Source organism: Carassius gibelio, chromosome B7 (genome assembly GCF_023724105.1).
Source record: "Carassius gibelio isolate Cgi1373 ecotype wild population from Czech Republic chromosome B7, carGib1.2-hapl.c, whole genome shotgun sequence".
NCBI lineage: Eukaryota > Metazoa > Chordata > Actinopteri > Cypriniformes > Cyprinidae > Carassius > Carassius gibelio.
In genome coordinates this window covers 40,386,231-40,408,543 of record NC_068402.1, presented here as the reverse complement: position 1 = coordinate 40,408,543, position 22,313 = coordinate 40,386,231, and the positions used below count along the sequence as shown (strand labels likewise).

At 35.0% G+C, this 22,313-nt stretch overlaps 3 protein-coding genes and 1 long non-coding RNA gene across 40 annotated transcripts in view; 2 read left to right on the top strand and 2 right to left on the bottom strand.

The window, feature by feature from the left end:
- The window catches only part of LOC127962387 (histone H2B), a 966,021-nt gene that overhangs the window by 307,908 nt on the left and 635,800 nt on the right, over window positions 1–22,313 (top strand). The gene's annotated exons all lie outside the window — the stretch shown is intronic.
- The window catches only part of LOC127962369 (histone H3-like), a 931,300-nt gene that overhangs the window by 274,635 nt on the left and 634,352 nt on the right, over window positions 1–22,313 (top strand). The gene's annotated exons all lie outside the window — the stretch shown is intronic.
- LOC127962334 (receptor-type tyrosine-protein phosphatase delta-like) overlaps window positions 1–22,313 on the bottom strand; it is a 398,656-nt gene that overhangs the window by 43,690 nt on the left and 332,653 nt on the right. For 15 of the 36 annotated variants that reach the window (XM_052561877.1, XM_052561880.1, XM_052561892.1 and 12 more), the window contains 4 exons: window positions 19,525–20,112; window positions 19,107–19,207; window positions 18,196–18,452; window positions 15,923–16,016 (listed from right to left, as the gene is read on the bottom strand). In XM_052561877.1, the coding sequence (XP_052417837.1) occupies window positions 15,923–16,016; window positions 18,196–18,452; window positions 19,107–19,207; window positions 19,525–20,112 (1,040 nt within the window). The remainder of the gene's footprint in view (window positions 1–15,922; window positions 16,017–18,195; window positions 18,453–19,106; window positions 19,208–19,524; window positions 20,113–22,313) is intronic. The other 21 variants (XM_052561881.1, XM_052561882.1, XM_052561893.1 and 18 more) reach the window with 3 other exon arrangements.
- On the bottom strand, window positions 7,710–9,650 carry LOC127962419 (uncharacterized). The gene is made up of 3 exons (XR_008154584.1): window positions 8,419–9,650; window positions 8,247–8,325; window positions 7,710–7,913 (listed from the first exon to the last, which is right to left on the bottom strand). It is a non-coding gene; the product is annotated as an uncharacterized LOC127962419 (long non-coding RNA).

Sequence of the window (22,313 nt, the reverse complement as noted above, 5' to 3'; positions counted from 1 at the left end):
TACTATTAATGGCAAATTGAATGCTTGGAAATGTAAACTGATATGTCCAACTGACACACTACAGCAAAAGATAGAAATAACTGACTTAAAACCATTTTAGCTGAAAATACTAGTGTCCTAATCATTTTGGCTAACATTTTGTTGTGTGTGTGTGTCTGTGTCTGTGTGTGTAGGTGTGTGCGTGCGTGCGTGTGTGTGTGTGTGTGTGTGTGTGTGTGTGTCTGTGTGTGTAGGTGTGTGCGTGCGTGCGTGTGTGTGTGTGTGTGTGTGTGTGTGTGTGTGTGTCTGTGTCTGTGTGTGTAGGTGTGTGCATGCGTGCGTGTGTGTTCGTGTGTGTGCGTGTGTGTGTGTCTGTGTGTACTTGTCTACCTATCCAACAGGGGACCATGGTGTCGTTACACACTCACCAACAGGGGACCTCTGAGCTAAGAGGGGACATTTTTCAGGTCCCCTGTTAGACATGCCTTAAATCATGCTAAAATCAACTGAAAAAGCCCCTGGTGAAGTTTTTTTAATTTTGACCAAGTGGGGACCTGGACGTGTGTGTGTGTTTAAACTCATTTTCAGCAGCGCCCCTGTAGGCCGGGGCAGGAACTGTAAGGGCAAATTCACACACGTCGTTCACACTCCTCTATTGTCTGAATGCCTGCTGTTCCAGAGAGACTCTGAGGCTCTGAGAGGAGATTGAACACAAACCAGTCTTTTAAACTCCTAAACTCTTCTAAACTCTTAAAACATTCATATTCTCGAACATCCAGGAGGACCACATTACAGTGAGGCAAAATAGTGTCTGAATTATTAGCATTATTATTTCACTCTAATGCTAAAAAAAGTTTATTTTTATATTTTTTACCCCAAAATGTTTTAACAGTGTATGTTGAATGTCAAGAACTGGTATTTTATTGTTATCATCAACATTGCCATTGCATGCACAGATATTGACAATATTAAATATTGTTAAATGTAAGGTCAGCCGATCAGGCGTCACACTTCACCATCTAACAGGGGACCAGTGTGCTTTTTTTTTTTTTTTTTTAATGCAACAATCAATAAATAATTTTGAAAAACTGACATATTATAACCAAAAATTCCTCATAAAGTAGACTACCAGTAAATTTGATAAAAATTATTCTGCCAATAGACCTGACGATTTTTTGCTTAAGTGCTATCTGATATTATCAAGATGAATTTGTTCTGACAGGTTAAATCTGAGTTCTTGTCATCTTTTATTACCATTATCTAAACTATAGCAAATAAACTGTGATAATGTGTGAAATGTTCAAGGTGTCTGAATAAATGTAGTTTTTACTGTATACATACACAATATGCGTATATGTACTTATAATACTGACACATTGAGAAGTGTCATTATAGTTAGTTTGTTAGTACTTAGTTTCTTTATTTTTCAAATAATAATAATAATAGTAATAAAAAGTAGTAATATAATTAGAGTCAGCCAGCTGTCAACAGTTCAAGGGCAGAGGTAATGCCTCTTATAATTAACTATATATATATATATATATATATATATATATATATATATATATATATATATATATATATATATATATATATATATATATAATTATTATCATTATTTTTACATTTATTTGACATTTTCTTGGCTTTAACCCCAATACACTTCTCAACGTATGAATGCAATCAAAACCCATTCCTGAGAAGGTCCTATCAGTGATGATAATTTGATCAGACAGATAGATAGATGGATGGATGGATGGATGGATGGATAGATAGATAGATAGATAGATAGATAGATAGATAGATAGATAGATAGATAGATAGATAGATAGATAGATAGATAGATAGATAGATAGATAGATAGATAGATAGATAGATAGATAGATGGATGGATGGATGGATGGATGGATGGATGGATGGATGGATGGATAGATAGATAGAACAGATAGATGGAATAGTGCTAATGTTGATCTGAACACTTAGGTCCCCTGTTAAATGGTAAACTGCGACATCTCTTTGGTTGCTTTGACATTTCTTGAAGATTTCATGTTGACTGAAAATATTCACTTGGCTAAATTTCTAAATCAATGTTACAATCAACATATATTGTAACATTATATTATCATCCTTGCCATAGCATTCAGAGATGGTGAGAATGTGAATTATTGTTAAATGTAAGGTCAGCTGATCAGGCGTCACACTTCACCATCTAACAGGGGACCAGTGTGCTTTAGTCTAGTGAAATCACCACTACATGCACAGATCTGTTGCTGTGTACGTTTAGTATGTACAGTTTAGTCTGTGTAGAAATGACCATGCAGTAGTGAACAAAATGGAGACCTAAACATGGAAACATTGAAATGAACTGATTTTGTTCAAGTGAAAAAAATTATTGAACATCATTGAACCAAATTTACACTTCAGATTTCACCAACAAATCTTTTGACATTGTATGGGTAAAACCAGCAGATAGAGCTCTTTAAGGTAACAATTGCAGGTCAGTACGTTTAATAGTAAAGAGTGCATTTGTCAGATAAAATGAGTTTGGTCCCCAGTTAGATGGTGATGTGCGATACATGTCTGGCTGATTTGCCCTTTCTCTAATAACAAACGCACTTTAAAGATTCTGGAGCTCAAAACTCAACAATTTTATTACTGACGAATACTGTTAAATTTAAAGGGTTTATCGTGGACTACGGTGTTTATAGTTTTTATTCGTTTAATATGCAAATTTTACATTATTTCGAGTTTAATGAAACAACTTTTTTCTGTCAAAAACAATTGTGTTTGACATGAGTAGCATATTTTACTAACTATTCAGCAGATGTTGTAAAAAATGCTTGAAAAAAATCTTACATTCCATCTTAAAATCTTAAATTTAATTTTAACAACAGTTTGTAAGTAAAAGTTCTTAATGTCAGTTTACAGTTAACCCTTGGCCTAAATGTTTAGTTAGTCCATTTAGTGCAGTTTTTCCATGTGCAGGGTATTTCACTGGTTTCATTGAGATACCTTTGCATCAACAGACAAACGCTGTGGACAGGGACATTTATTACGTCAGTTTACATGTCTTTTATCTCAAACTCAATTCAGCTGTATTTTATGATGACGGTGTTTATGGAGTGGAATTATTTTCAGCAATTAATACCTCAATGTTGAAACTTTTCACAGAAAAGTATTTTTAATACTTTTATAATCTTTCTTGCACTAAATGTCCATGAGTATGTGTACGCCAATATATTATTTAATCAGGAAATAACATTTGCCCATAGATTCTGCATATTGATGCTAAAGGTTTCTCATTCAAAGCCATGGAGCACCTGCATGTGGAGAAACAGTGTTTTCTGTCAGTATGTGACTGGTTGAGAACACTTGTACTGTTTAAGCAGTGTGGAAATAGACACACAAGAGATTCTGTTAGAATGAGTTTGGTCCCCAGTTAGATGGTGAAATGTGACGTCTATTTGGCTGATTTTGCCATGAGAAGCCTACTAAGTTTAATTCTATTAAGAGATTTTTTACCTTATTTCTGAATGTAATAATGACAAATGAGTTACACATATTATCTGTCTTTATACACAATTTTGACTACAATGTATATTAGTATATTACTTATATTACTAAAAATTGCTTAAATTACTTTTGAATTGTTCACTAGTAGTATTAATATGGTTTTATTTTTTTACCCTAAAATCTTTTTACAGTGTTTGTTGAACGGGTATTTTAGTGTTATGATCAACATTGGCGTTGCATGCACAGATAGAGAGAATGCTAAAGGTAAGGTCAACCAGCATCACACTTGACCATCTAACAGGGGACCAGTGTGCTTTAGTTTAGTCACATCACTTCTACACTCTAAAAACCCATAAGTTCTAAATACTCAATTTTTTTGTGGACACCAATTATCTAAAAAAAAAAAAAAAAAAGAATAATTAAGCAACTCTAATTTTTTTATTTACTTATACATTATAATAATTACATGAATTAATTTAGTCAAGTCAAGCTAAAAAGCTTTTTTTTTTTTTTTTTTGCTTAATGTTTAAGTGCAGTTTACTTAAAACTGCTTATCATACATAATGTTTTTCATTTAGCAATTATTTTGGTACTTTATAAATTACAAATACTAACTAAAAAAAGAATCAAAAACTAAAAAAAATATTCAGCCTTTTTTAAACCGCACGATCGGTGTATTTCTGAATGTGAAACACTGGAAGATCATCTCATCACAGCTGCAGTGTTGCAGGACATTTCATTGTCCATGATAACACAATCAGCAGGAGAGGGGCTTGTGTCAGTGATGTCTTATCGTCAGAGACTAAAGTAGACATTAATATGTAATGTCAACAGAGTGGGGGGAACTTTAACATCAGAACCCAGAAGAGTATTTCACCATGGGATCGTTCTAGAGCTGGGCGATATGGCCTAAAAAACAAACAAACAAAAAACTATTTTTTTCATAAAAAAATCTGATTTACAATTTTAATTGATTTTCCCCCTACTTAAAATCAATATTCAGATGACATAGAAGTAGTTCCAAAGCAGTTAAAATGTCATTCTTTATAATTTAACAGTCAAATTTAAAACTGAGACAAGATTTTATATATACATATAAATATATATATAAGGTCTTTCCAGCTTTAAGGTAATGCTGCCTTTTTTAATATATATATATATATATATATGTATATTAAAAAAAGGCAGCATTACCTTAAAGCTGGAAAGACCTTATTGTTTTTTATACTAGCCCATCATTCATCTAACCATCCACTCAGCGTTCAGAGCTGTTCAGATTAAACTGCAGCTCCGCAGTGAAACAGTGTCATGGACGGAGGACAGAGCAAGTGGAAATATATTTTCTAGGCTATATTTTCCATCTTGTAATGCCACAGGTTTAGGTTATTTATTGATTGATTTAAATATAAATTATTTGTAATAGAGCAGACACTGTCTAACCATGTCTACACTGAACGTGAGAGTTGTGCCGTGCCCCGCTGAGCTGAAAGTGTGTCTAGACTTGATGACATCACACTACAGTGTCACATCATCTGAACGTAGTGTCAGTAAATTTGATCATAAACAGAACGAGCATCATTTCACTGATGGGGATCGTGTCGCATCCAGTGTAGACAACATCAGACACAAATATTGAAGCAGTTATGTTCATTTTTGAAAAACGATGTTTTTAATAAATAGCTAAATAAGCAAAAAATAATATAAATATGCAAGCAAGCGCAAGTTTGGGGGTTTGATTCCCCGGGAACACATGATATGTAAAAATTGATAGCCTGAATGCACTGTAAGTCGCTTTGGATAAAAGTGTCTGCTAAATGCATAAATTAAATTTTTAATTTAATTTTAATTTAAATAAGAAAGTTTTAGGCTGTGAGTGTGTGCAGTTTACACTGTAGAAAATAAATAGAAGCATCGTCAAGTTATGTTTACCACAGGCATTATTTTATTCATAAATTGAAAAACTCTCAATGCAACGCACAGCTCTAACATCATAGTTCTACCACTCTTATTTCAGATCTATTATGGCACTTAATTCTTACATTTCATGTCCTAAAGAACATTTATTCTCACACATGTACACTGGGAAAGCATGAAGGGCTCCTTTCATGTTGACATCATGTAAAAAAAAAAAACTATAATTATAAAAAAACGGTAATAGAGGCAGTTAGTGTTTGTGATTTGCCCTCACATGAAGAACAGACGTTTAGACTGTCATGAATGTCTGTGAAATCCTGCAGGTCTCTGATATGGTGAAACCTAGAAAACCACAAAAACATAAAGTGTTTAACCGACATTGGAAAAGAGAAAGCCAAGTCTGTGTCCTGTTATGTTCGGACACTTCACACAACTTGAAGTTACAGTACCTGAAGTGTTGAGGCTCACTCTGATATATTCAGCATCCAGCTCAGCCTGCAGTTTAAGAAAGATTTGTAAAGGTTTACTACAAGTTTGTACATTTCTTTTGTAATTTTAATATATTACAATATTCATGTCTGTGTATAAGCTTAAACCTAATTTTGGATTAGTACTCTTAGAAGCTAGTTGTTTAAAAACAGACCAAAAAACAGACAAACACACGTTTATCAGGGCATTTCCCCAAAAAAGCACTGTTTGGCTAAGATGAGCATAGAAACATTTGACACCAAATGGTCTCAACAATCGACTTGCTCATAATGCTTTTGAGAAACACAGTCCTGAACATCACAGTTAACACCAGTGACATTCAAATCATTTAGTGATGAAATGCCAGCTAACGTTAAGATTAGTGTCCTTCTTAGACGTTAACATCATACTGTAAGCAGTGATGCTGAAATAGAATCCAGATCAATGCACATTCAAAAGCACTTGGGCGCTCTGTAAAAACAGCATTTCCCAAAAATAAAAACAATCCTTTTATCGTGATATTCAATAAGACATTTTCACAATTGTTTTGATGTACTTACAAGTTGTTCCATAAGTTTGCTCCAGTCGCTTGTGATTATCCGCCGTGTTGAATGGATTCTTCTGAACGTCGATTAGAACAACAACGTGACGTCACAGAGTAAACTTAAAATTAATAATTTAAATAGAAAAGTCTACTCAAAACCCCACGTTAAGCCACACAAAAAAATAAAACAATTCCTCATTCAGAAAATGTAATTTTTGTAAGTTGCATCAATGATTTAAAAGACTTTAAATGATCTTTTCACGTTAGTAGTACAGTTCAGGTTCAGACCTGTTGCTGTGTAAGTTTAGCATGTTCAGTTTAGTCTGTGTAGAAATGACCGTTCAATAGTGAACAAAATGGAGACCTAAACATTGAATCATACATACACACACATATATATATATATATATATATATATATATATATATATATATATATATATATATATATATATATATATATATATATATATATATATATATATATATATATCAGTATCTACAATGTGTATGATGGTCTTTCCTGGCTAGTGCATTATAAAAAAGTAAAATAAAATCGGATTATTTGTCAAGCTACATAATCTTAAATCAGATCAATCTGAATCAAAGTGACTTGTTTTAAAGAATCCCCACACCCCCAGTTCCCCCAGCAGTGTCTGGTAAACTGATGTCTCCTCTCTTCATATGCTAATAACACTAATGCCTCCACATTATCACCTGGCCTCTCACAGCGAGAAGATATTTGGACATACAAGCAAAGCCCAGAAAAGAAAGCAGGTCTATTTAAGTGTATTTTAGAAATGAAATGATACAAATAGTATTTAATTATACCAGATATTAATTTATTTTTATTAAATTTAGGTTGAAACTCAACATTTTTGCAAAGAAAGTTCTTTATATTTTAGGCATTGTATATTATTTTATTTTTAAACGCTAGATAAATAAAATAAGATCATTGTAGTAAGTCAGGGGAACACTTTTATTAAGTCAGGCATTTGTTGAACACACTGCTGGGTACTTTTACAGGTACTTAAAAAAAAAAAAAATACAGGAGACCTTCTTTCCCATAACATGCACCAATCCAGCATCAGGTTTATGCTCTGTGGTCTCTCAAACACTGGATAATATCAGTAAAAAAATATATATATCATTTCCCTTAGGGCTTAAATGAACCTGATCATTTAAATATAGCTCAGGTTTGTCAAACACTATGTGTGGATGATGGACAATGCTCCATTAACACAGAGAACAAACTTGGTCATCACATTGTTCACAAACTTCCTGACCTTTCCTCCAGTGGTGCCTCAGGTCGATTGAAGAAAGCATAATCTTCATTTGTTCAGTTCTTTCTTTAAGACACTGTTGGAAGAAAGGAAGGAGGTCACCCCAAACACTGGACCTGGGAGGACACACTGAGATTGGTGCCCATGGTTTCCCTTGCTTGCTTTCCACCACGTCGAATGTAGCAGTCCCAACAATCCAGATTCTGCATGCAGCTGATAGAAAATATACAATGCAAATTATTAATTATGGTTCAAATCTTTGGAGGTTCCATAATCGCTGAATAATGTGTTTATAGGATGTTTATTTTATTGTTACATTTCCAGTCTTTAACATGGACAGCCAAAACTCACAGGTTTAAACGTTAAAGATGGTCCCTGAAACTGAAAGATATTCAAATCAATATACACTAACACTAAGAGGTTTACTTGTCTTGAATTGAGATTGACATTTATGATTCTTGTTGATTGTGGCAATTCCATTTTTGGGAGTATATATTTTTGTATTCAGAACATTTTATACTCAAAATATATTGAGTAGCAACATACCTTTTTTTGAGGACTGAACTTTCTGATGAAGTGATATTCTTGTTTAGAGTGAACAATGTGAACTGTTGACTTGACTTTTCTTAAAAGAAATAAGGAAAGACAGTTTTGTTAAACATGTTTAAACATAGTTGCTACATTTGTAGAATAAGTGATTAGAAAATGTAGAACTTACTCATGTTGTAGGATATGTTCTCCTTTCTAGCAGCCAGATTCATTTTAATAGTGAGTGAATGTTCTGTGATTATAAAGCAGCACTTCCTCCAGCTGGAGAGCGATTGGTTACATCAGGATGTGATCACTGTCTGTATGATGCGGTCTGTATGAACGGTCATCTGTATGATCAGCTTCTGTATGACCAGTCATCAGCATGCTGGCCATTCTCTTATGTATTGCATCTCGACCTGATGAGTCACTCTATGTCTTATGTTTTTACTTAAGTTTAACTATTTCTGATGGCAAGAATGGCTGTTTTAGTGTTATTATCAACATTGTTGTTTCATAGATAAATAGAATATGAAATATTGATAAATGTAAAGGCAACCAAACAGGCGTCACAATTCACAGTCTCATTGGGGACCGTCTTTTACCCTTTTCAATCCTTGACTCTTGGTCAGGAGCCCTTGGTGTCATTTTTTAGTTTGTCCATTTAGTGCAGTTTTTCCATGTGCAGGGTATTTCACTGGTTTCATTAAGATGCCTTTGCATCAACAGACAAACGCTGTGGACAGGGACATTTATTACGACAGTTTTGTTGTCTTTTATCTCAAACACAAATTCAGCTGTATTTTATGATGACGGTGTTTATGGAGTGGAATTATTTTCAGCAATTAATACCTCAATGTTGAAACTTTTCACATAAACGTATTGTATGACTTCAGAAGACTTTGAATACAACACAAATAGTTTTTAATACTTTTATAATCTTTCTAGCACTAAATGCCCTTGAGTGTAAAAAAAAAAAAAAAAATTCCCTGATTATTTTTCAAGCTACATAATCTTAAAGCAAACCAATCCCAGTCAAAGTGACTTGTTTTAAAGAATCCCCACATCCCCCGATTCCCCCAGCAGCGTCTGGTAAACTGATTGTGCTCTCTTCTTATATGCTAATAACACTAATGCCTCCACATTATCACCTGCCCTCTCACAGCAAAAAGTACCAACAGTATCCGGGCTAACTGAGTCTCATCCAATCACGCTCCAGATATCTGGGTTGGGTTGTATACATACTCTGTTTTCCTGACAGAATCTACATTGAATTTTTTAGTTTTTTGTGAAATAAAATTCCAAAACCTTGAAGGACAAACTGCTTTTTGAGATTCCTACATTGCCTACAAGAGACCGCATACAACAAAGCCTACTAAGGCCATTTCTCATCTCTTTTTTCCATTCAAGACTGAAAAGGTAAGTTATATATTCTGAATTTAGATTCTGATAACATGTAAATGGTAGCCTTAAAAAATAAATGTCTCCCAAAAATGCAAAAATGCATGCAGACTGTTAAAATTTGCATGTAGTCTCTTAGTAAATGTCAGTGCTGTTTAATCTCTATTTACTGAATATATTTGTTCATTTGTTGATAGATTTTTTTTTGTGGTTGTTTCTAAATATTGTTTTTCATTTTGGCAAATGCAGTGTACCCTAAAAAGATCTTGAATATTTCACAGGAAAATGAGACCCAGAAGAGTCTGTCCTGAAAAGGAAGCTTTGAAATTCATCGCATCTGGGAAAGATAAAGACATATTTCAGTCAAGAGTCAAGAGGAAGGTAAGTTATCATTTAAGACTCGGTCTCCAATACTGTATGACTGCAAATATTTATTAAATACTTGGCATAGTAGCTTATGAATTTCAAGAAGTGTACTGTGCAATGTTATTACTAGTTCATAGTGTGCGGTGTGAAAAAATACAGAAACAGAAATTATAGATAATCAGTGGCTTGAATATTTAGTGTATTTTAATTTTGATGCACTGTTATAAAGATTGTAATGTACTGATAATCATACTTGATAAAATATTAAATATTGATAATCATTGGAACTCGAAAACAACTGGGACGCATATTAAACTATGTGCGTGTGTATGTGTTTGTGACCAAGGTACATTTCTATTTCAATAACTTTAGCTCATATTTCAGAGTTATTTCATGAATTGTTATTTATTTGTAGTAAATCAAATTTACTTTGAGTTTTAATGTAAAATAATGGAATTAACCTGGCAAACTTGTTACAAACAATGTTAAATCAGTTTGGTTTGGGATCAGTACGATTTTTAAATGTCTTTAAAAGAATATTATGCTCACCAAGTCTTCATTTATTTAATAATAAAAAGTACAGTGAAAACTATAAAATAGTTAAATATTATCACAGTTTAAAGTAACAGTTCTCTCTCTCTCTCTCTCTCTATATATATATATATATATATATATGTATATATATATATATATATATGTATATATATATATATATATATATGTATATATATATATATATATATATATATATATATATATATATATATATATATATATATATATATATATATATATATAGGCAAGATATCTATAGATATCTCGATATAGGTCTATTCAGTTTATTTTAAATAAATGCTGTAATTTTGACCTTTATTTTCATTGAATATCCTAAAAAGTACTATATATCACAGTTTCCACAAAACTATGAAGCAGGAAAATATGCTTTCAACACTGATAATATAAGAATCATTATTAATGATTGAGAACCAATAATAATTGATCATAAAAGAACATCAATTCTGCTAATTCAAATGATTTCTGAAGATCATGTGACACTGAAGAGTGGAGTAATGATGCTGACATATTTCACAATTTTAAATTCATTTTACAATATTTCTGATCAGGTAAATGCAGCCTTGATTAGTAGTTTAAAAGCATTAAACCAGTCTTCCTGATCCCAGACTCACTGGTTAGGTGTTGATCCTGTGAGAGGTGTGATGTTTGTGGGGGAGAGAGAGAGAGCGTGAACAGAGCAGATAGCACTACAACACAATAGAGATTACTGATCAAAGTGAAGAAAAAACAAACCGCATTGGTATGGTCTTTACTATATTTCATAAAATAGTACCACTTTCCCATAAGATGTCATTGGTTAACACTAGTTAACATGAAAATCACTTTTAAATTGTTTATTAATGTTAGTAAACATTACTTTCATCATTAACAAATACAATGTTTGATTTTAATAATGTATTAATAAATATTATTTAATGTAGTTTAGCTAACATTAACAAAAAATAAACAGTTGTATTTTTTTTAATGTTAACAAAGCTTAAATATTTAAACAAATGTATTGCTCTTTGTTAGTAAATGTGTCCTGTCCATCGCTCAGTGTTTTTAAATCAAACTTAAAGACTCATTTTTACACCCTTGCATTTGAGTGATGCGGTGTACGGTTCTTTTGATGTATGTTTTTAATTTTTTAAAATGTGTATATATACATATTTTTTATTTAAATTTTTGATCTCTGTTGCTTTTAAAGTAACCTTTTCTTGTAAAGCACATTGGATCAATGATGGTTGTGTTAATGTTGTGCTCTATAAATAGAAATTGACTTGACCTGACTTATTGTAAAGTGAAACTTTACACTTCACAGTGTTCAGATCAACATTAGCACTATTCCATCTATCTGTTCTATCTATCTATCTATCTATCTATCTATCTATCTATCTATCTATCTATCTATCTATCTATCTATCTATCTATCTATCTATCTATCTATCTATTAAAAAAAAAAAAATCCCAATTGGCCTCCAAGATCAAACCGGTCCCCAGTTAGATGGTGAAGCATGACGTGATCTGTTTGGTTGCCTTTACATTTAACAAATTACATTTATTTATTTATTTATTTCTGAATATAATGGCAATGCTGATAATACCCTAAAAATGGAGCCTCTGAAAAATGTCAGTGTTAAACAGCTAAAGTAGCCTGGTTAAAAGATATTTTACTGAACTCAACTGAAAATTTTCAATGCAGCAAGCTAACATATAATATTGTTTCTTAACTTAACATATAATGTTGTTTCTTAAATTAACATATAATGTTGTTTCTTAACTTAACATATAATTTTGTTTCTTAAGTTAACATATAATATTGTTTCTTAACTTAACATATAATATTGTTTCTTAACTTAACATATAATGTTGTTTCTTAACTTAACATATAATTTTGTTTCTTAAGTTAACATATAATATTGTTTCTTAACTTAACATATAATGTTTACAATGTGTCTGTGATGTAAGAAGAGGTGATTCAGTCTAACAGGCGTCACACGTCACCATCTAACTGGGGACCAAACTCATTTTATCTAACACATGCACTCTTTACTGTCAGAAGTATTGACATGCGATTGTTACCTTAAAGAGCTCTTTCTGCTCTTTTTAGCCCATAAATTTGTTTTGTTGATGTAAATTAAACAAACTAATAATGCTTTACTTGAGAAATTAATGTAATTATTTTCTTCTCGCCTTTTATTGTTTGATTAGCATTAATGCCAACACTTAACTCAAGCCACAAAACAAGATTTTTACAGATAAAAAAAAAGGAATCTTAATGACCAACTTCTTGTCTAAAAATGTTTGACTGGAAAAATCATCTTGTAATCAATATAATTTCAGTTCTACTTTCTGAGTATGAATTATCATATGCAGTAAAAACAACAACACTCAAGCTCTGTAAAAGGTTTTGTTCAACTGCCTGGATTCTCTCCTGCATGATTTTATCTGAGTCTCTTTAGACATTGGAACCGTACATGAATTATGAGCTTCTAGAAGTGGGATCACAATGTGTCAGTCATCACCGATGTGATGTTGAAATCGACTGATTGAAAGTGAAATCCTTTTCACAAACTGAACATACAAATAAACACATAGCAAATAACATAATAGTCATATTACGTAGAAACAATAAGTGCTTTCTATGTATTCAAAGTGCAAATAGAGAAATTTTTCAAGCAAGACAGATCTGTAGACAACTACAAAACCTGTTATAGCCTACATACTAATAACAGTCTAGATATGTTATGAAGCCTAACTTGCGAGCATCAGGGAGTCACTCTCAAAATGCGGGGTATTAAAATCCCTTTTAAATACGCGTACATATTTCGATTTAATGATTGCGGGATCACTCGGCTGTGCTCTGAACATACATTATAGATTACAAAACATTAATTTTGTCAGACACTCTACAACGAATCCTCCTTTGATGTTTCTTATCGGCCAGTGAGCATCATTTTTGTTTGTGTTGAACAGAAAAAAGTCAAATAATAAAAACAATTCCACACAGGCTAAACTGTACATACTAAACATACACAGCAACAGATCTGTGCATGTGGTGATTTCACTAGACTAAAGCACACTGGTCCCCTGTTAGATGGTGAAGTGTGACGCCTGATTGGCTGTAATAATTCACATTCTCACCATCTCTGAATGCTATGGTAAGGATGATAATATAATGTTACAATATATGTTGATTGTAACATTGATTTAGAAATTTAGCCAAGTGAATATTTTCAGTCAACATGAAATCTTCAAGAAATGTCAAAGCAACCAAAGAGAGGTCGCAGTTTACCATTTAACAGGGGACCTAAGTGTTCAGATCAACATTAGCACTATTCCATCTATCTGTTCTATCTATCTATCTATCCATCCATCCATCCATCTATCCATCTATCTATCTATCTTTAAAAAAAAAAAAAAAAAAAAAAGAAATATTAGCCTCCAAGATCAAACCGGTCCCCAGTTAGATGGTGAAGCATGACGTGATCTGTTTGGTTGCCTTTACATTTAACAAATTACATTTATTTATTTATTTATTTCTGAATATAATGGCAATGCTGATAATACCCTAAAAATGGAGCCTCTGAAAAATGTCAGTGTTAAACAGCTAAAGTAGCCTGGTTAAAAGATATTTTACTGAACTCAGTTGAAAATTTTCAATGCAGCAAGCTAACATATAATATTGTTTCTTAACTTAACATATAATGTTGTTTCTTAAGTTAACATATAATATTGTTTCTTAAGTTAACATATAATGTTGTTTCTAAAGTTAACATATAATATTGTTTCTTAACTTAACATATAATGTTAATGTGTCTGTGATGTAAGAAGAGGTGATTCAGTCTAACAGGCATCACACGTCACCATCTAACTGGGGACCAAACTCATTTTATCTAACACATGCACTCTTTACTGTCAGAAGTATTGACATGCAATTGTTACCTTAAAGAGCTCTTCATTTTACTTTATTTTTGCTATCCTCAAATTAACTATAGTTTGTTTTGTCTTAATATTTTTTGGTTTGACTGAAACATATATATATCTGTGTGATTGCATTCATATATTAAGAAGTGTATTTGTATTAGTGTCAAGCCCAGAAAATATCTGCACGTCATACAAATTTATTAAACATTTTGGATTTCTATCAGAATATTTCTTCAATGGTGATATAGTGTGAATGTTTCAAAGTTTAGAGTTGCATTTAAATACAGTTAGATTGTAAAGAAACACTTGGTACAATTGCCCTAATGTTCGCACACACAGTTGCATTGCAGTCTATGGAGGTCCTCTGTTGGATAGGTAGACGTCACTCAGGTCCCCACTTGGCATGTTTTAAAAAAAAATTTAAAATGCATTTTTTCAGTTATATTATGAAAAAAGACCTCAAATGAAAATTTTGTATGTAATTTTTGTTTCTTAAAAATGACCAGAAACACTGGTCCCCTCTTGGTCAGTGTAGAGTGATAGTCCCCTCTTAGTAACATAGACGTGTATGTGTGTGCGTGTGTGTGTGCGTGTGTGTGTGTATGTGTGTGTGTGTGTGTGTGTGTGCGTGTCTGTCTGTGTCTGTGTGTGTAGGTGTGTGCGTGCGTGCGTGTGTGTGTGCATGTGTGTGTGTGTTCAGCAGCCGTTTGCAGTGAGCCGGCGCTCTGATAAAGCTTTCTATCAATCCTGTTCAAGCCTGCATCAAAACTGCATCAGTCCTTCTGCCCTTGAGCCCCTTTCAACAGTCGACTTCAAATTTTGACAGCAAAATAAATTGAGTGTGTATTTGTGTGTGTACGCTGGAGGAAAAACACTATATATATATATATATATTATTTTATTTTATTCTTAAAACACTGGTGCAGTAAATGTCATTGTGGCGTTTGGTCTGATGTAGATCGCAGTGCTGACGGTGTGTTTTCTTCATGACCCACACACACTGAACTATCAGTAACCAGGTTTGCAGAAGTGCCTCGGGCCAGCTGGCGGGGGAGGGGCGTGTCCAGCCATCGGCCAATCAGGGTGCAGAACTCTGCGTGGTGCCGCCCCTTCCTGAGCAGCGGCTGGCGTTTAGCAGCCCATCTGGCACAATTCAGAGGAAAACACTCGCCACAGAAAAGCCTCTCAAATATTTACTCTGGATAAAAATAATACGAGCGATAATGCAAACTTCCTCTATCTCTCGCCCTTTAGAAAAGAGAGGCTTTTGTTCCAGTTTCCATTAGCGGGCAGGAGCGAATTTGCATATGACTGGGACTTGCTGCTTTCTTCTTGAACAACTGCTCGTAGCTGCGTTGGGAATCATGTCCTCACAGGGACTGCTGCCTGATCAGTAAGGACTAATGTATGATGCAATGAGTCTAAACAGATCGGGCATCTCTTACCTCCTCCAGATTCATCTCGTCTGGACTCTCCCAGAGTCTGATGAACTTCCCGGGCCGCTGTTTCTTCAGCGGCACCACCACGATGTAGTAACCCCTACAGAGAGAGCCAGACAGAGACTATAAGGTTGTGCTGACATCCATCAAGATTAGCTCCAATCAATCTGGACTTTCCAATCCACTCGGGATGACACTGGATTAAGCACATGTTTGACGAAAGAGAGCGACCCTCAGTAAACACATCAATAACCTGTCAACCTCACCGCGCTTTAGTGTAGTTTCACACTGCTGGGTTCAGTCTCGCGCTTCACACACACTAACGAGGGTCTCTGATGACAACATTCAGCTCTTACTCTCATCCTCTTCTATGACTTACTTTCTCCCAAAAGACACAAAAGAGATATCTTTAAGACCGTTAGTTACTCTTTTTTCATAGAATTAATTCAAATGTGGTCTGAACAACTCTTTCTTTGTCATTTTCAGGTGAACTTTCCTCTCATAATAACAGAGAGCTCTTCTAGTATTCCCATAGTCCAACACAGCTATGATATTAACAATCGCAGCAGTACTTCTCAACCAGCACGGTCTTGAATCTGGCACAAATGTTTGCTAGTCACTAGCATCGACTCGATCCGTTTTGCTTGGTCAGAGGCTGATTGACCCTTTTATTTTAGCTAACACTTTATTTTGATAGTCCACTTTAATCATTCTACTAACAGTAAGTAACTTTGCAACTACATGCCAACTAACATTCATTAGCGTATTAATATACTTTCTGCACTTTATTTTGATGGGAGCACAACATAGAACACACTGTACACGAACATAAGAATCTTTGCAAGTATGTGTCAACTTATTCCACTAACCCTAAACCTAAGCTAACTGTCTACTCTGAGAGTCAGTAAACATGTAGACTATTGCACAATAAAGTGTAAACTTTAAGAAAACAAATTAAATGAAAACAAAAGAAAACAAAAACTGATCTTTAATGCTCCAGGGTTATTGTTAACTCAAACTTTCACTTTCACTTTTCACTTTCAACTAAAATTAATTACTTTAAAATAAACGTTGACTGAAATAAGTGAATATAACATCATCACATAAAGCATGATAGTCTATCAGTGACACTAAAATAACCCTGTAATGCACAGAACAAGGTACACATATCTATCAGTGGTTTGCCCAATCTTGTTTCTTAGATTTGATTTTAAGTTTGATGTCAGCTTCTTATCTGCTACCAGAGATTCCCAACCTTGAAAGTGAGGGAAATAATAATAATAATAATAATTATTATTATTATTACTATTATATTTATTTTTTGTATGAGGCAAAAATGTGCATGTTTTAAAATAAACATGCCTCATTAAAACAGACAATCAATGCTGAAATGCTCTATATGCTCAGTATAAATACATAGAGACCCTGAAAATACATTAAGACTTGAATCCTTCCCATTATAAAGTGACACTATATCCTGATCATTTGGACTTAAATTCCAAGTCAAACGAACAAGAATGCACAGAATCTTAATATATGTAGATGCAATGTGAATTAGCGATCAGTTTTTGTTCACTGAGATGCACTGAACTGACATTGAGGTTTCTGTACCAAAACCATACTGTGGACCCTGACACTAATGACACTTTTCCATTACCAGTCCCAGCTCAACTCGTTTCGGCTCGGCTCACTTTTTGTTCTGTTTTCCACTCACCCACTACCCACACACACAGGACAATGGTGGAAATCGAGTGTATGCTGCTTCTGATCCTCGGGATGTGGCTGTTTCTCACAGCAGTAAGACAAATGTTGTTTCTGGAGAGGCTGAGGGCAGCAGAACGATGGTGGGGTTATTCAGGATACTCCGTCTGGAGCGTGCAGTGAATAGTGACGATTCTCTCTGACCAATCAGCAGTCTGCCGTGTTTTCACGTCACATTTTAGTATTGCCTCAGCTCACTCAGAACCTCACCAGAAAAAAGCTATCGAAGCAGGTACAGGTACAACTTTTACACAGTGGAAAACCAAACCAAGGTGAGTCGAGTCGAGGCGAGCTGGTAATGTGTAGTGGAAAAGTGCCATGAGACCTCCACTCTTATTAAACTAAGCTAAAGCATAAAACTAAGTAGAATAATTGGTAAATGCAGTCCAACACATGGGAACCGATTAAATGATGTAATGTTGAGACAGACATGAGTTGGATGGAGGTGAAGGATCTTCTCATAAAGCCATTGGTGCTGCTCTCATTAAAGCCGAACACAAAGCAGAACTGGTGCTCACTTGACTTTCTCAGCCGTCTGAACAGTGGGCAGCTCGACCGTGACCATGCCGTCTGAGCTGGTCTTGCCGATCAGGTAGGGTTTGGTGCGCAGTATGTCAGGAGCTGTCATGGTGGAGACGCGGTGCTGCAGTCCTCCGGCGCTGTTCCCACGGTTGGTGAGCAGGAACGAGTACTGCGTCTCCGGCTGAAGATTGGTGATGAGCTTCTGCGTCAGCTTCCCATCCACCTCCACGCTCTGTCCGTTATCATACAGGATCTACGAGGAAGCACCGTCACAGCAGACTTTAACCAGTTTTAATGTGTTAGCTGGAGCTAGTGACCCAAAACCTAGGGAGTAGCCTGTGTAGGCAGCATTTTAAGGGATGCTTCAAAAGTTAGACAGCATTATGAAGATGCATTAATTTGCCAAATTTTAAATCATAATTGCATGTATCCATCATGCTGTTGTTAGAGCTATATACTTAATAATATACTTAAGTGTGAACTGCATCAAATGATTTCAGACACTTAACTGCATTTTACTTGCAATTAAATGAAAACATATTATAGTTTAAATATGTATTAAATACACAGTAAAACATTAGTGTTTTTGACCCACTTAAGTACATATTTAGATGGCATTTCATAATTACTTATATTATCTTTGAAATATGGAAAGAGTATGGCTGAATGTACAGCCAAAACCAAAATATATTTTAAAAAAGTTTTAATTTGACATTATTTAGAAGATAACTTAAAAAAAAGTCACTTTAAGTCACTTAAGTTTAATTAATATTAGATGCATTTTTTAAGCTTTTAAGTACACTTACAAGTGCACCATCAATACAATTTAAGCACACTTCTTTTTGACAAAGGGAAGCTTGCTATGTAGATGCTTTGTGGCTCACAAAACCTCACGCAGGTCTCTCACCGTAAACGTCTGTGCGGGGTTGTAGTTTTCGGGAATCTCCCACGTCAGCAGCACCGAAGTCTTCATGGCAGCTCTCACGTGAAAATTTTTTGCAAACACTGCTAAAAAAAAGTTGGGGCAGATGGATTAGAGAAACAGATCTGCAGTGCTTGGTTTCACCACCTTTTAGGAAGGCAGCTAGTCAACATCAGCCTTACCTGCCAAGCACTTCGCCTGCTACCTCATGAGGACTAGCCCAGAGCTTCAACCTTACCTGCAGCTTACCATAGACTCCGCACGACGCTAACTGATTTGAACTAGCTATGCTAGGAGCATTTCAGATTCACATTGCTTCTGAAAACCAAGCTCTTTCTCACAGTTGACTTAAGGTTGTAGGAGAAGGCAAACGGGGGCAGAGAGGGTGTTGCGAGCCTCCTACCTTGGTTGATGGGTTGTGTTCTGAATTGGACGCTAGGACTGTAAGGGCCGGGGCCCTTACTGGTGAAGGCACACATTTTAATATCGTATGTGTTGTCTGCTTTAAGGCCGTCCAGCGTGACGGTGGACTCGGGTGCTGTAATGAACAGTTCTGAGGGGCTACGAGGGCTGTTGATGTCTTTGTACTGAAGGGCATATTTGATGACGGCTCCATTGCGCTCGGATAGCGCCACAGGCTGCCAGCTGACCTGAATGGTGGTGGTCGTACTACTTTGGGCTATGATGCCTTGTGGGTAACCGGCAGGAGTGTCCTCAGGTGTGGTGATCTCCTTCACCGTCTCCTCTCCGAATCCCACCCGGTTGCGGGCAGAGAGGCGGAAGATGTAGGACGCCCCCTTGTGGATCTCTTTGGTGGTGTAGTGGTTCTCGCGCTCGGAGAACTCGATTACGGTCAGAGGCTCAATGTCCTTGCGGCCGAACCGCAGTCGGTAGCCTTGCAGTGGGCCGTAAGTGTTGGTGGGTGGGTGCCACTGCAGTAAAGCTGTGCCCATATTCGTTGGACTCACCATGAGACGAGGCTTTTCTGGAACTGATAATGGAAAGACGAAACAGAGAAATGTAGAGCAGTTTAGAGGTGGATGACTGGACCTGAATCTAATATCACAATACATGTCAATATATATCAATATAGAGCACAATATAGACATTTTTACTGAAGATACAGTTATCGTGATAAGGAAACCAGTAAAATCTCTCAATTACGATTATTATCTAATCCATGAAATAGAAAAATACAGCATCTTAGAGGTCAATGATATAACCAAAATCTTATATCAGATTATCTTAGATCAGATTTCATAATAACAATAAAAACTATATAACAATATGGTTAGTTGGTCACATTTCCCAAATAATTGGATAACCCTAATTAGGATATCAGCACAAAATAGATTATTTAACAGCAGCTTAAATATCAATGTCAAATTATTAAATCAATTATGGAACTAATTTTATTTCAGCTGTTTAGCAGCTCTACAGAAGACAGTAGTGGCATTACGCACCTCAATTCAGATTCAGTGATTCAGATTAACTTCAGTTCAATAACAATGAATTCAAAAGTGATTAATTCAAGTGCAGTAAGTGATTGTTTCTCTGTCTGACATGGCTGGCAATGCTTACATAAATACTGCATTCTGTGTGAATTTGACTTTTGTTTGCAATAAGCAAGAAAAAATAACTCTATTCAGACTATGTGCGATTACCAAAATGTGTTACCAAATTTTGCATCTTGTTGCACTTAAGCGGTTTAAAATCACTTGAATGTTTAAAGATTCAAATGCTTGCAAATGCTTCATTTTATTGATGATGCAGTGCTAAAATATCATCGTGCAATGTAATCACAGACTGAAATCTCTACCGGTTGTCAAATGTATAATGTTTTATCACGTACTCCTACAACAACCATTGCTGTGCCGACCAATAGTGGTTATCAATAGGACAGTAAAAAAAAAGAAAAAAAAAACTTCCAACTTTTAAACTGTTAAAATGGAAGTGAAACTTGGGGTGGAACGGTACACAGATGTCACAGTTCAGTACGTACCTCGGTTTGGGGGTCACAGTTCGATTTCGGTACAACAAGAAAAAAATCAATAAAGAAAATCTACTATGATCGGTTTATTTTCATTAATTCTGAACAAACAGTAGTACAAATATATATACAATTATTTTATTTAAAAGTTGTGTGGTTTTGTTTATCCCGTTTTTTTTTTTTTTTTCATTGCATCTGAAAATTACTTTAAGAAACAAAAAAGCCTCTTCTCCCCTTAAAAATTGTGCATGCCCATTCAATTTGTGCACTCTGGCGCAGAAGCTGCCTCCACGTTGCTCATGTGTGGAAGACTTAAAAATGTTTGATATAAAGGTAGCTGTCCCATTTTATATAGAAATTGTTCATTTCAACAACAACAAAAATGTAATTATATTGTTAGTTTCATGGTAACATGCAATCAAGGTCTTTGGATACTATACAAGGTACAAGTTTATTTAGGCTATTGCACATGCACGGTGATATTTGCACTCGTGTCAACTTAAAAACTCTTTTTTTAAAAAGATTTTAAAGTCAATTTAATAGTATTGAAAATCAAGTTAAATCTATCTATCTATCTCTCTCACTCTCTCTCTCTCTCTCTCTCTCTCTCTATATATATATATATATATATATATATATATATATTAGTGATGTGTCGTTCTTGAACGATTCGTTTTTTTTGAACGAATCTTTAATGTGACTCGGGAAGAACGAGTCGTCTCGGGGAGTGATTCGTTCAGTCGCGCATGCGCATTATTCTATAGGTTCTGTTCTAGTCGTAGTAATTCACCTGTCCGTCAATGCAGTCTTGAGCCGGAAAGAGAATTGATTAGTTCATAGTTCGGGTCTATCGGGTTTTTGACTCGTTCCTCAATCACGTGACAGCCCCATACGCTTACCCAATGCAGTCTGAGCCGGAAAGAGAATTGATTAGTTCATAGTTCGAGTCTATCTGGTTTTTGACTCGTTCCTCAATCACGTGACAGCCCAATACGTTAAACCCAACGCAATATGAGCCGGAAAGAGAATTGATTAGTTCATCTCATGAGTCTTCGGGTCGAGTCGTCCCTTAATCACGTGACAGACCCATACGCTAAAACCAATAGACACTGACAGTAAAAGAATGCAGAGAATTGAATAGTTCATCTTTCGGTTCTTCGGGTTTTTCGTTCTTTTGTACTGTGATGTGACAACATTGGCTA